Source organism: Ammodytes marinus, assembly GCF_949987685.1.
Source record: "Ammodytes marinus genome assembly, chromosome: 12".
NCBI classification, from domain to species: domain Eukaryota; kingdom Metazoa; phylum Chordata; class Actinopteri; order Uranoscopiformes; family Ammodytidae; genus Ammodytes; species Ammodytes marinus.
Genome location: NC_137216.1, coordinates 6,871,227 through 6,886,602, shown reverse-complemented (window position 1 = coordinate 6,886,602; position 15,376 = coordinate 6,871,227). Strand labels below are relative to the sequence as shown.

Here is a 15,376-nt window from a genome sequence, read left to right as displayed (position 1 = left end):
AAATATACACTAATGTGTGTATCCCATCAGAAGGAGACTATTACCATGCTATCATCATATTGCCTCTGTAACTGTAAGCCTATTTGCATTACCCCCCCCCCTCCACTTAGACAGAAAGCAAGTGAGATGAATGTTTGCATTGGAAATGGCTTCACCAGATAACTTGGAAGTATAGATATCAATGAGCCATGTTATTCAAGTTGCTCCAGTGTCACCAGAGATATGCCGGAGGAAACACACAAGACAACAATCTGACCAACTGGGTGTGATGTCTGTGTTCAGACATGTTCTACCACACGTAGCTTGGTGCAAAGCAGAAACCCAAACACACACCATTATGTTGTAAAAAATATAATATGCTTATTGTTTGTTCAACCAGCAAACATACAAAATCCATATAATAAAATATCAGTATGCCATCAACTATAAATGAATATAAGCTAACAGCAAACACAGCCAAATGCTAATAAAGCAACATGGAAACTTGCAACCTATTCCAACTCTTTTACCATCTTTGTTGCCAACCTTTCACTATTACATATGCACACACTTCCATCACATTTTTTTCTTCTTTTAACCTTTATTTAACCAGGAAAAAAACCTATTGAGATTAAAAATATCTTTTTCAAAGGTGACCTGGTCAAGACAGGCAGCAGCACAATGAACCACAGTTACAGACAAACACACAGGGACAAAATTAAAATAGCACTAAAAAATAAAGCAAATCAATTCACACTGCAACAATCCTAAATAGACCCATTTCTGTAACCAGGAAAAAAACCTATTAAAAACACTGACATCTTAGAGAGTCTAGCTCAATTTCCTTAATTTTCGACTTATTCTCTATTGCTCAATATGTCTCCAAAGAAACAGCTTTTCCTGTTTAAATGCTGACAACAACTCAAAAGACTAACAGCCTAAAGCTACCCTAGCAGCTCTGTCAGGCTGTTCTTTAGGCACAGCGGTGCTTCAAGCTAAATGCTAATGTCAGCATGGCAACATGTTGAGCTGATAATGTGTATCACACAATCATGAATAGTGTGTTAGTGTGCTAATTAGCGCTGACAACACAATACAACTGGGGCTGATAGCATTGGAATTTGCATCACAAGAAAAAAAAAACTAAATATTGGACCATTTTGGATTTTGAACTGTTGATGCCGCTAGAGTAAAAGCCACTGAGAAGAGATGCAAGTCAAATGGGCTCACCAGATTTATTACAAAAATAATTGGAGCAGTCTTTGAAGTAGACAAAAGAAAACAAAATGTCAACGCAATCCAGGAAAAAAAAAGAAATGGCCATCAAGCTGATGTGTGATTCACTCATTCAATGTTCTGCTTTGTTGAGCATGCCCGTTGGCAACAACGTTACAGTAACTACCTCGGACAATTTTGCCAGTATTTTACATTTTATGCATTTTGACATTAATTTAAACATTGCATAACGAAAGGTCGGAGCTGTCAATCTTTCTTTTACTTTCCGTTCAAAACACCGACTTTAAACCAAGCCTTTAATCAACTTGTATAACTCAACAGGTCCTTGAGGCAAAATGCTGTCTGCAGTGTCTTGCGAGGGCATTATTAAGCTATGATGAAATCCATTCAATGAGAATACAAGTCACTATCAGTCCAGTGTTATATGTCTATTTTGTGGTATTATGTCAGTATGTCACCTCCAGCATTTATTTCATCATGCACTTGTTTTTTTCCATTGAAGTAATGCATCAATCTCTCTTTTATGCATGGATTTATGTATAGCAATTATCCCTGTACTACTGTATGCACAATGTTGAAATTGGATTGGGTTGCCAGCCTGTTTACAGACAGCTGTGCAGGAATTGTTAAGTGACCATTACCTTCTGACTGTATTATGTTTGTGTAAATGTTCACAGGGGTGTGTTGGTATCAGTGCGCCTCTGTGTTTGTGTGTGTGTGTGTGTGTGTGTGGGTGTCTTTGTTTGTGTATACATGTGTGTGTATAGGCGTCATGATTGTAAATGAACTGAACATACCAGCAGGACAGGCGCCTTCTGACATGATGAGTACTTCCGACTGCTGCTTGCAGGCATCCCTACGCAGGAAACACTCGTTCTGGTAGTCCTGGTTATTGGAGCCGCACAGCGGGTTGTAGTCGTTGTTGCACTGCAGAGACCAAGACAGAAGAAAGGAAAATTTGAGTCTCATATTAATATCATCCACATAACAATAAGGTGCGCTCCGGTGGCGTAGTGGATAGAGCTTGTACCATATTGGCTCCGGCCGACGTTACAGTGGTGGCGGGTTCAAATCTGACCCGTGGACCTTTACTGCAGGTCATCCCCCCTCTCTCTCTGTCTCCCCATTTCAACTCTGTACTCTCTATAAATCTGTACTCTCTATAGATCTAATAAAACTTGAAAAAAAAGCCAAAAATATAATTTATAAAAGAGAGAGAGAGTGGGTCTCAAATAAGCAGAGTTTTATTTATCATTTTGTTTCTTTTAAAGGATGTATGCCATTGTCTTGACAGGGTAAGTACTCCCTTAACACTGCTAAGTACGTCATCAGTCATTGTGCTGTATGCGAAGGCCGTGGTATGGGTCAACTCTATCTCATTAATGCCACTTTACAAAAAAAATGGCCAGGACCGATGGTGCCATTATGTTTGTATTTTGCAAAGCCAACCTCTCTGCTCAGCGGGGAGAGTCGCTTTTCCTTTCAAATGGGAGAAAGATGAAATACTCCTCGACTAATGCAATCCAAAACATTTATAATGAATTCGTAGCATACAGTTTAAAAGTTGTTCAAATCAAAAGTTTCCACCTGAAGGTAGCTATTATGAAACAGCTTTCCTGGTGCTAAATCATTTGGCGTTCATCTACCTTTCTTTCTTTAACCTACCACCCACCTCAGTCTGTCTCATGTCGGGGTGTTACAGAGACTTTTGTGTGAATCTCAAGTATCGATGCGTTTTTCCTTCCTGTTTGTATTGTTTGCGCTCGTGCAAAGCCTAAGTTTGTCAACGTGAAATGTATAATATGTATATTTTGGGCCATTGTCCCAGATGGGTTAGATTATGTCTAGATAATGACAAGTTAAACAGGTTGTAAAATAAAATAAACTTAGTTACCCCTCAGGGAGTCACTGTAAAAACACTGTTGTATACAAATGCACAGGGCTCTTAAATGATGCAGAAAATGGATAGAGGATGCTTTATCATACTGAAACAAAACACACTGCATGGTTGGCAGTTCGATAGATCAGATCAACTAAATAGCACTGCAGTTTAGGAGGAAAGGTAAAGTGTGAACATTTGTTTACGTGGGTTAGCACTGTTGTCATCATTGTTTTTATTTCTGGAACTCACACATTGTATGATCACAGTTACACCTCAAATTTAAATGCCTTGATCTAGTCAGGTTTTTCCACCCGCTTTTTTTACACATTTTTAATGAATAATAATGAATAATCACGCTGTTTTTATTGTGTAAAATTGGCCAGCATCTATTGCTTCTCTGTTGTTGCTCCACTGGAGCAATAGCAGGTTAAGTGACTTGCTCAAGGGCATTGAGCAAAATAGCTGCTAAGGAACAGGAGAACATTACTCATTCATTTCCCCACACGCTTTGCTGGCTCTCGGAGCAAGTGTAGATTTTTCAGATGACTGATGGCACAGGAGCGTTTTTTTGGGGCCGGTAGGAGGAGAGATATTCATTTGATTTGATATTGATTTGCCCGCGTTACACCACAGGAATAACACACCTGATTATTCAATTGAGACATATCCCCTCTTCTGTTCCCCTTGGAAGAGGGAATGCTTATCGGAGTGTACAGGAAAAAAATTGTCGCTCCTTCGCCACGGCCCCCATAACACGATTACACTTTAAAGTGCTGAAAAAGTGAGCAATGTGTGAAAATGTGTCCCTGCTGGCTGTGTGACATCACAAGGACAAGGGCCCCGCCTGACTGAGAGCCCGCCAGGGAATAAGCCGCACACACACGCACGCACACACGCACTCACACATACACACACACACACACTCACAAACTCTTCTGTCCCCCTTTAAGTCCATAATGGATTGACCTGGACTGTGTTCTCTCTGGGCCCAATCTTCAGTCTGTGCCCCGGCCGGCCGAACACTACATGTCTCTCACAGACAGACATGAGTATAGAGAGGCATTCAAACATAATGCAAGTCTGTGTATGTTTAAGGGGAGGCACACCAGGCAAAAACATGTTTATATCAAGCACTGGTCAATGCAGGTGTTTATATAATATAACTTGTCCATTTGCATCTGCATATGTCTCCTGTACAACCATCTTTAAAGGCCATTATCTCAAAATGAGTTTCTGTCAAAACTAAAGCACTTACATCACCTTAACCTTTTTGATTATCATTCTAAAAGGATTTGTTCAAACAGTATGTTGTTTATTTTCAGATTGTTCTGAAACATGGAGAAAATACATCTTTAAGACCTAGCTACATATGTTTGTGATTTATAAACTGAAAAGGGCTGTATCAGAAATCGTTTCTGTTAACACTTTGGAATATGTGGATATTAATGAACAATTTAAACTCTGGAATCGACACTAGATTTCTAGCGTATTGTCTGTTAAGCTCATATTTATCAAATATATAACTGATACCCAGGGGGCAAAGTCATTTTATGGTCATGGGCTGTTGTAAAAGGTTGTTCACCAAAAATGATATCTATGCCCTTCAAGGATCACAACCTGGGTGGACGACCTGCTCTACTACCTGCTGGAGAGCCTTTTACACCTCTTACAACAGCCCATGTCTGTTTTCCAAAAAAAAGGGGTTTTTGCCCCCTAGGTATGAGCTACTAAGAAAGCCATCCGCATGTATAAACTGCCAATCTACTGACTTTGTTTCTAAACTCTGGTCCAGTAGAGCCTACAATATACAGCCACTAGCAACAACAACGGAACTCAAACGGTGCGAAGTCATCAAATAGCAAAGTTTCATGATGCTATCTACAAGTTCAAATATGTACCCTAGTCACGTGCAGTGTCTCGTCTTAAAGGCACATCACACTCAAACCACAACATGATCGATGTGTGCTGATTCTTCATAATTCTGAGCCAAAGTGAATATATTTTGAAAACACCTGCCTCAAGTTATAGTGATGGTGGGGGAAATTATGAAAATGTGCTTTGGCAAAAGACTATTGCTTAGAGCTTGCTGTCACACGGCCAGGTGCTCTGAAGCAGTAAAGAGGAAAAAACTTTGCCACCTCTAACTCACCGGATGAGCGCTCTCATTCTAAATGTCACCGGATGCAGGTGTTGGCGCTGACCTGTGTTTATTCTTATTTGTGTGGAAGACACTTTGGATCATTAAATAGTGATTTAGGAGGCATGTCAGTTCACGCCGAGTTCACGTGGTTATTTATGAGCGGCAGCAGTTGTTATAAGTTATAGGCGAGCATGGGAAAGGTGAGGAGGACCAAACATAACAGTGGCATTAAGGGGAAAGGGGAAAACAGGCAGCTATTTACTGTTTATTGATGGGATCCGCTCACGTACGTTCACACACACACACACACACACACACACACACACACACAAGGCTTCTAACCCAGTCAATGCCCTTATCTCTGCCTATTGTACATCTGAGAGTTTGCGCTCCGCGTTTGAAATGTCCTATCAGGTGAAGACGCACAACACACAATATAGATCCACAAAGGTCAACAAAAAAACATAGATTCACTGTGCGCACTGCTTGTAACATCAAAGCCACAGATAAAGGAATAGTCCAACATTGTTTACCACTGTTATGCCCAAACCACTGCGGATGTGCTTGTCAGAATAGGTCAACTTAACACAGTGTCTGTGTTTATGAGTGTATGCAAGCACACTACGGGGTTTCATTTCTGTATGTATTTGTTTCTAAAATAACAGAGTGCAGAAAATATAGAGTGCAACATAATGTGGTAAATAAACAAGTCACAACAAGCACACAGGCACGCTAACGCTACCTATTGACTACCAGTATTTGTGATAAGCTAATGAGCGATGAGCGACGTTCAAACATGCAAGCAAAGTTAAATGAAGGGTTTCTGTCACCTTGCCTTGAATCGGAGTGAGGCAACAAGTCAAAAAATAAAAGTATGACTAAATGGAATAGTCTTAAATTTTGTATTCATCACACAACCCCGCCTGCTAATACTCTACCAAGGACACACACTCTGACACAACAATGTTTTCAAAAAACATTGTTTGAAGTTGGAAGCTGTCATCTTTACTAAACCATAGCTTGCATGTAAAAATAATACTAATAATACATTTTAGTTATATAGCGCTCTTCTCTCACTCTGGGTGCTTTACAAAAACAAAACAATAAACAAACAAAAAGAAGATGTAGAGTTGGGTTGGTGGGTGAACTAGGGGTAGGCGGAGGAGAAGAGATGGGTCTTGAGTTTGGACTGGAAGATGGTGAGGGACTCAGAGTCACGGATATGTTGGGGGAGGCTGTTCCAGAGCCTGAGAGCTGCCCTGGAGAAAGCTCTGTCGCCAAGGGGGAGAGGAGGTCAGTGAGATATGGGGGGGGGGGGGGGGGGGGGGGGGGGCAGATGTTGGAGGGCTTTGTAGGTGAGGACCAGGAGTTTGTAATCGATCCGGTATGAAATGGGGAGCCAGTGGAGCTGGGGTGATGTGGTTCCACGAGTTGGTGTGAGTGAGGAGACGGGCAGCAGTATTCTGGACACGTTGGAGTCTGTTGATGGAGGTGGTGCTGATGCCGGCGAGGAGTGAATTGCAATAGACAAGGCGGGAGGAGATGAAGGCATGGATGAGTATTTCAGCAGCATGGGGTGTGAGGGAGGATCTAATCTTTGCAGTATTACGAAGGTGATAGAAGGAGGTTCTGACGGTGTGGCGAATGTGGGGTTCAAGGGAGAGGGTGGGATCAAAAATTACGCCAAGATTGCGGGCCTGGGGGGAGGGATGTAGACCTGAAATCCTGTCAGATGAAGCAAAAATGTACAGTGGGTGCTTCCTTCAGTGATCAGACAATGCAAACACAGATATATAAATGAATGACAGCAACTAAATTGAGTATTTGGGCTTCACTTAAAAAACAGATAACTGCTTAACACTAAAGCTAATTTCCAAAACAAGACATTGCTGCAAATTGTATTGTCTGGCTACCAAAACAGGGACCAAGAAGAAATGATTGAGCATCTCTCCCTTACATTAAGGTGTTTGAGTGTGTGTGTGGGGGGGGGGGGGGGGGGGGCGGGATCTCGTCACATCATTTTGAAACCAAAAAAACTGCATTTTCAGATTGAGTGGACTGGATGCTATCTGAGACACTGGAACACCCACTTGGTCTGATGACCGCGAGGAAAAGCACCAAAACATACCCACCACCACACCATTGATTGAGGGAGCCACCCAGGAGCATCACAACTACTGTATCAAGTGTGAACACTGTGTAGCGGGTGAGGGGGGGAAGGAGAAACTGCTGCGGCGCACTGGCTCTGGATGAAAGGGACTGGAGATGCAGGATAGAGAAAGATGGCCGCAGAGGCAAAGTTGATGAGTGAGATTGGGCTGGGGGGAGGGAGGGGAGGAAGGAGAAGTCAGTGGGAATGGATATCAGAGAGAGAGAGAGACAGAAGGAGGCTCAAGGTAAAGAAAAACACAGAATTGAGATGCAGATGGATAGAGAGAGAGACAGGGAGAGAGAGAACCTTGGCTCATCAAACTTGGCATGATAAAAAAGAACCACACAGCGCCTGAAGAAAACCAAGGCAAAACAAAATAACCCAAAAAAACTTCATGAATTTTAAAGGAATGCAAAGAAGAAATGGGGACGTAGACTGAGAGAGAGAGAGAGAGAGAGAGAGAGAGAGAGAGAGAGAGAGAGAGAGAGAGAGAGAGAGAGAGAGAGAGAGAGAGAGAGAGAGAGAGAGAGAGAGAGGGATAGAGAGAGGAATAGAAAATCCCCTCAAAGCAGAGCGGGGGAGAAAGAAAGAAAAAAATGGCAACCCCACAAAGGCGCTTGGAATAGCTTACTGCAAGGCCCACGCTTTTTCTTTTTTTTTTTTTTTTTGTGTTCCCATCCTCTATCCTCTATCCTTCCCCTCACTCTCACACTCTCGCTCCCATCTGGCTCAGGCTGTTCTTAACCAGGGGATTCTCTTCTTCGTGCCAGACATGATGCAACGGAAGTGTAAGCTGCCCAGCAGGTGTCTTTGAAGGCCAGACACTGCAGGTGAATCAGGTAAAAGTTTGAACGTAGGTATAGATGAAACATCGTGAAACTTTGCCAGTGGACTCACACTAAACAATAGTTTTTTTTCAGAGATATTTAAATATGTACATTTGGCAATGTCTTACTAATTATGTGTACATTTGCGTCTCTTGAAAAAAACTAAAATGTAGACGTCGGATAAAGCCAGTTAACATATTTATCTTACCATTCAAAGTTTTTCCAGAACAGATTTTGGTACAGCCTTTTTTCATTTAAAAAAATCCAAAAATACTATGTAACGGTCTTAGAAATTTTATTTTTTTCTTGTTTGCATGGTTTTAAGGACACCATGTCTCATAAATCAGACAATTAACAACATACAAAACAATCCTTCAGTGATAACCTTCAGAATAGTGCTAAAGATTATAATGGAAAGTTCAACTAATGTTGAGTTAAAGGCTCATTTTAGAGGGTTGTATAGGGGAAACATACAGACACATACAGACATGGTTTAGTAAAAATATGCCAGGAGGTGTAAGGTGGAGGCTGCAGCTGCGTGAGAAACACAGTGTCACCCAGTCAAACTCACACACACCCGATCCAAGGCTATTACGATACACTAAGATACAGTGTCTTATGGGCCTACATATCCGGTGTATGCATTTTAATTGTGAGGTTTTAGGCAGGGCAGCAATGAGTGATCTTGGACAAGTACGGAGCAGAAATAGTTTGCCGAGCATATAACAAGACAAGGCAGTCAGACGAGAAGATATGAAACACTCCATGTCTTTTTATCTTTGACCGATCCGTTCAGCTGATCTTAAACCAGTCTCGTTGAAAGAACCTCGACAACGATCCACCAAGTGACTTTTTGTCATTCCTTCGGGGACTTTCTCTTGACGTGTCAGTGAGGGAAAGAGAGAGAGAGAGAGAGAGAGAGAGAGAGAGAGAGAGAGAGAGAGAGAGAGAGAGAGAGAGAGAGAGGGCTGAGGTTACATATTTCAAACTTTAAAAACTGACTATTTTTTTTTTGTTCCACACATCACTTCTCTCTCTCTCACACACAATCACATGACCAGCGTGGAGACAAAGGTGTTCTTGTTAGCCATTGTCAGGGTGCCGCTGCTGCTTTGATCCTACACAGTTCCTTGATAACTAGCGGGCGCGCAATGTCGGCAGTCTGAAAATATATAAGCCTCGTCAGCTGTTGAACTTCACTGTTCGAGTCGGCCCGGGATGACTGTCAGCTACAAAAATGGCGATGGAAAAGTCTTGAGATGCATTAGTGTTTGATACATAAAAAAGCCATTTGAAGGAAGTTTGGGGAGAATGGAAAACGAAGGGAGTATGTGAATGAGATGGGGGAGAATGAGACAGAAGGAGAGGAGACATTTGATCCTCCATAACTCTCTGCAGACAGGGCAGTAGGGGTTGGAGGGGGGGGGGCCTTTGTCCAGGGCCATATGGCATGGCCTTATGTGCCCGCTGGCCCAGGGCTTAGCAAAAGTCGGCGACATTTCCACCACACCTCCGCTGTGAGAAAACCTGGCCGTCCGCGTGCCGTCTCACGAGAGAGAAAACAGCGGCAGCAGACGTGCCCATTGGTCCTGTGTGTGTGTGTGTGTGTGTGTGTGTGTGTGAGAGTGAGTGTGTGTGTGTGTATGCTTGTGTTCCTTTGTGTGACAGGAAAGTCTCAGTGACAGGCAAAATGGAGATAATGCATACAGGTACTCACTCAGGTGAGCTTGAGTGCACTTGATCATACATTTGTGTTCTCCAGAGCTGCATGTGCAGCATCTGGTGTGCATTTAAGCTGCTTTCTATTTTCCTCCCGTGTCGTTTTCATATCCCTTCCCACCCTTATCCATTCTGTTTGTTTTGGTCACTAGAACATTTTGTTTCCACTCTCCTCCTGCAGGGGCTGCTGTGGCTCTGCCTACCCTCAACTCTCTTCATCTAAGTTTCCTATACGCTCTGGGACTGCAGCCAAAACCTGTTGTCTCTCTCTCTCTCTCTCTCTCTCTCTCTCTCTCTCTCTCTCTCTCTCTCTCTCTCTCTCTCTCTCTCTCTCTCTCTCTCTCTCTCTCTGTACCTGCCTGCGATCAGTGCACCACACATACTCAATGCACAGACACACCAACACAAGGCAGCTAGCTAACGCATCCACCGATGGAGCACTTTGTACAAGAAAAAGGCATACATGCCTTACCAGGTCACAACAACACACAGCTACCTTGCAAAAACAAGCAGAACCATCATCATTTATTCCCGGCCTCCGTGGTGCCTTAACGGAACATCCGACATAACTGTCAAGTGACAGGAGTGGAACAAAGACAGGTGGCGGGGGTAGGCAGAGGAGTAGGGGATGGCAGCTATGGAAAGGGGGATGTGAGGAAAATGAGGTGTGGTGGTGTACAATAGGAAAATATGAGAATTAAAGGTACAAAGGTGTAAAAGTCCCTGTAAACCCTAATCCACAAAATCATTCTAACTATGTCATTTTGGGAGTTGGTTGAATGATACTTGACATCTGAAAAGAGGAAGGCATATTTATAAATCACATTTTTTTGATAAGCTGTTCTTATGACACAACAGCTATTTTGAACCAATCACGGCACTCTGCCTGAATATTCTATAATTTTTTTTGTATTGCCATGGATACCGTTTGATACGGCCACGCCCACACAGTCCTGTCAAACATTCTAGACGGTAAAATATGCTTTCAACTACATTTTATGACATTTTTGTAAAAGCGTATTGAGAAACCTAACTTTGATCATATATTCATATATTGATATTTACCAGTTTAGACCAGGGCTAAAGGGTATGATAGGGACGATAGCAAAAGGCTAACATAAGAACAATGTAAAGGGGTGAGCCAGGGGCATGCAAAACACACACTGCATGACAGGAAACCATAGGAGTGGAAGACAAAGCAGAGGAGAGATGCAAAGTGAAGGCGAGCTCAGTGCACGCATCGGTGCGTGACTGTGTAGTGGAGGGAAGGAGCATGCCAATTTGAGGGCTAGAGCCTCGGCGAAATGCAGCAAGAGCAAACATGACAGGAAATCAGCATCGATAAGCCAGAAAACAAATGACTCATTCGTCCGACCAACGGAGCCCATATCTACCCACCCTATCCCTGCTATCTCCTATATGCAAAACAATATCCTGATGCCAACTAACGATTAGTCAGATAGTCCTGTAGATATAGTTCAAAGTGAGGTATGTGTGGCTCTGCAGCATAGCATTGGACATAGCTACATGGATACTGTATTCAAAGTTAAACACAGAATGGATTAATACAGATTCTTAGACTTGTGCTGATAAAACTTTGTCATTTTAAGTGATGCACTCTGTCATATTTATGAAGTCATCTATCGATTAATGAATTACAAAAGGCAAAATCTGAACAATAAGTCAAATCACCAACAACCAAAAGCTTGATATCTTTCATGTCTGTGTGAACTTGGACAGCTTCATAAATATGCGAGGGCAGTTTGATGATCAAGTTGAGGCAAACGGCCTTGGGCTTGCACTAAAACTTCATCAACAAACAAACCAATTAATATGTGGCGCCATTACATAATCATTCACAGAGTACATTTCTGTGTCTGGGGGGCGGCATGGTGAAACAACTAAACATATAGAATGCATATTATATTTTTTTGTTTTAACAAAGGGGTAAGGCATTTGTAAATTGAGTAATAATCATAATAAGACTCATTACACTGTTTAGTCAGTTTAATAAATAAATGCAAGACAAACAACTTGAAATATTTGAATATGGAATGACATTAAGGGGCCCCCTGAACAACTGATCAACATACCGACTTATCTTTTCAGGGTTGTTTTGTCTCTTTTGTGCTGCTCTTTCATCTGCTTGTGGCCTATTTGTGTTTTTTTTTGTTTTTTTTACTGACTTTCCAACATAAAATGTCTCTTTTTACAGGTGTACCAGTTAGGGAGCCCTAGGCCCAAACCTGTTAACCCCATTTAGAAATCCCTCCATGACACTTATAGAGGGAGCACTTTGGGGAGCTAATCAAGCTTTAGGGTCCTTGCTACCATTATCCCCAACAGTTTAAGGAATAATCATGTTCTGGAACTACAGATACCATAATGCTTATTTTGTAAGAAGGAAGCATACTCTTTGTTTAGACAAGTTATGCTATATGTTATATTTGTTTAGTTTGACTTAGAAGAAGAGCAGTCTTTCATCAAATGGCCACCAATGGTTGACAGACATTAGACAATATGCTACTTTTCAATCTATTTACCATGCCGAAGTAAGATAGCAAGAAAGAAGGTATTTGCAGCTGCCTTTCTACGCCCCTCACAGGAGATCCCAAAGGCTCCCACTCTGCTGGGAGCCCCTGCAAAGTGATGGTCCCTGCAGTGTGGCCACTCTCTTCCCAATGGGTCTGATGCCAGGTTGCTGTACTTTAAATACCTTTAAAGGGAGGCACCCAGGGGGACAGCTTTATCAAGTGCCTGAACTGCCTGAAGCAATGCTTTCCAATGCAGATTGAGCAGATTCCAAAGTCCTCTGAAGAACCTTGGACTGGTCATGGTCAGTGAAACCATAGGTCAGATCAGTTAACTTCAAGCATCGTTCATTCTTCTGTATATGAATCTATGACTCCCACGTTACTGGAGTCATTGGATGTAGTGGTTCTTAATGCAATTATTCATTTACCCCTCACCCTAGATGACCATCATTGCATTGAGTCCTTTAATGGGGGGTTTCACTGTGACAAAAACCAGATCAGCGAGCAGATATAGTCGCCTTTGAAAGCAGCAAGTCTTTATTAGTCTGTTTATTAAATAGAGAAAATGCAGATAAAGATCATTCCATAGGAAGACACAATGCATGTAGATGTACTATGGCATACTACGTATATCTGCAGCCCCCGTACTTAAAGAGCAGATGGAATGAAGACTGCGTTTGTTAGTCCACTTTCTCTTGGTGTACCACCTTTACTCAACGTTCTGCAAAAAATGTGTCCTATCTTCTGTTGTGATGGCAGTGTATCTATCCATCTACGTATTTGCTTCTCTTCTTTTAGATAGCACCAGCCTTCAAGTATATGCGATTACCATTTGGCTACTCCATGATCAGCAACACCCACAAGTTGGCCTTTTTCACAACCACGCTGTCCAATTCCCTCTAATGTCTGGTTCACATTTTCTGACCCCTGTTTATAATATCTTTTGAACAGTTTGCCACGGGCCTTACAGCTGTCCCTTGTAGAGAATCTACATTTACAAAACACTACCAACCCCCCCTCCCTCCGCCCCCCTGAGACAGCTGTAGTTATACTCTTTTTTAGCTCAAAACTAATTGCAGGAAAAAAACAGCGGCAAATCACCCAGAAGAACCCAACTTTCAAAGCTAATTTTCAGATACATGAAGATGAGTCGATAGGCCTCTAGAGCCCCGTTAGAGGTTTCAGGGATTATGTGATCGGTACATAAGGGATTCAAACTTATAACGATCATTTTGGACATTCCTGGACGTACAGCATAAGTTATAAAATACATGCACGATCAACAAATGCTTACTTCATGTAGATGCGCCGACAGTGTTGTTGTTATTACTCAGAATTTCGCCGTCAAAGCAATGCAATGTCCCAGCAAACTGGCTGAGTGTGGGAAACTTAACGAGCATAAAAAGCAGTGTGAGGAGAACAATGAGATCTTAAGGCTGTATTAATCAAGCAGAATATTTAATCAAACACTAGGCTGGGTGTAACCTGTCTGAGAGGTGAGGAATACACATTTGTCCTGTGGGGATGGTGTTCGAAATGCAGACAGTCTCAAGAACAGGAATAAGAAACAGCCATGCCATTGATTTCTATACCTGAGGGCTTTTACCCTTCAGTTCACATTCTATGGGGGTTAATTAGACACCAGTAACAAAAACATCAGTAAACACCAAACGTCATTGACTCTCAGCTGTCCATATGTTGTACTACCGATGTAGTGTGAATCAACCAACGGAAGCGTAACAATCTGCAATCACCATTTGTGTACTCATAAGCTGCTTTTACACCCATTCTTTCTACATCAATGGACCATTTTGAAGCACCTGCAGGTGCTTAACATTCAACAAGGTTGCTATGCAGTAAACAGAAGCTATGCAATCATCCCTGTGTGTATATTCCTAATAAACATTGACGACAATGGAGGCATAGAGAGAAAATGGGAATTCAGTGAATAGATATATTTCAACACGGTAAAAAAGTACAGTACATGTAGCATGAGTATGATGGGAAATAATGGTGTGATTATGAAAAAGGCCAACACCCACACAACTCAGGGTGGACCCTTGACTTCATTGAATACTCATACATTAGAAACAAAAGTCAAAGGGACTGACTTTGCAAAGCAGGATTGACACAACATGCTTAGTTAGCAATATATGGAAATGGAGGTAGCTTTGTTTTCATGCCAGTTTGGTCTCAATGACACAAACAAGTTAATTAGGTCATTCCCATCAATACGCGATTACAGGCACTTTCCCGATATGAAAAGGCTACTCTAAACATTGTCTGCAAACACAGGGTCCACAGTTTCCCCCGGCCACTTTGCATCAAATTTAGACAGCAGCTGCATATAGGTAGGCATCACCAGAGACAATATATCCCAAGCTAATGATATAACTGGCTCACTTCCTCAGATCTAGAGTGCTGCTGTGCTAGCACATATAGGGGAGGGAGGGGCTACTATACATATTTTTCCAAACCCTCAATACTTGAATCATTTTTGACAAGCATTCCTAAAAGTTCTTCACACTGTATATTTTATGTTTTAATTTGGTCTTATTTTTCATGTAGTAAAAATGTAAAATAATAATTTGTGTTACAAATGAAACGTTAACTACATAGAACTATAGACTGATCATTATGGATTTCCAAATAACGATAAGATAAGGGATATTGAAAATCACGAGTATACAATCTCCTATAATGATAGCTCGCCCGACATCTTGATACAGCTTCATTAAATTTAACAGTGGGAGATAATCATTAAGAACGTGAAAGAAAACAACAACCCAACCCAACAGTCTCCTGGTAGCAGTATACGGAGTCAGTGGCTCAGCACTGCTGAAAGGGGATTTCATTCAACTGAAGGACCCTCTTAGGAGCCGTCACTGTGTACGCTTCTCAGGCAAC

General features: G+C 41.9%; 1 protein-coding gene across 2 annotated transcripts in view; it reads right to left on the bottom strand.

Moving 5' to 3' along the window:
• tmeff2a (transmembrane protein with EGF-like and two follistatin-like domains 2a) overlaps nt 1-15,376 on the bottom strand; it is a 103,856-nt gene that overhangs the window by 60,085 nt on the left and 28,395 nt on the right. For both annotated transcript variants that reach the window (XM_080038103.1, XM_080038104.1), the window contains exon 3: nt 2,013-2,142. In XM_080038103.1, coding sequence (XP_079894229.1) covers nt 2,013-2,142 — 130 coding nt within the window. The remainder of the gene's footprint in view (nt 1-2,012; nt 2,143-15,376) is intronic.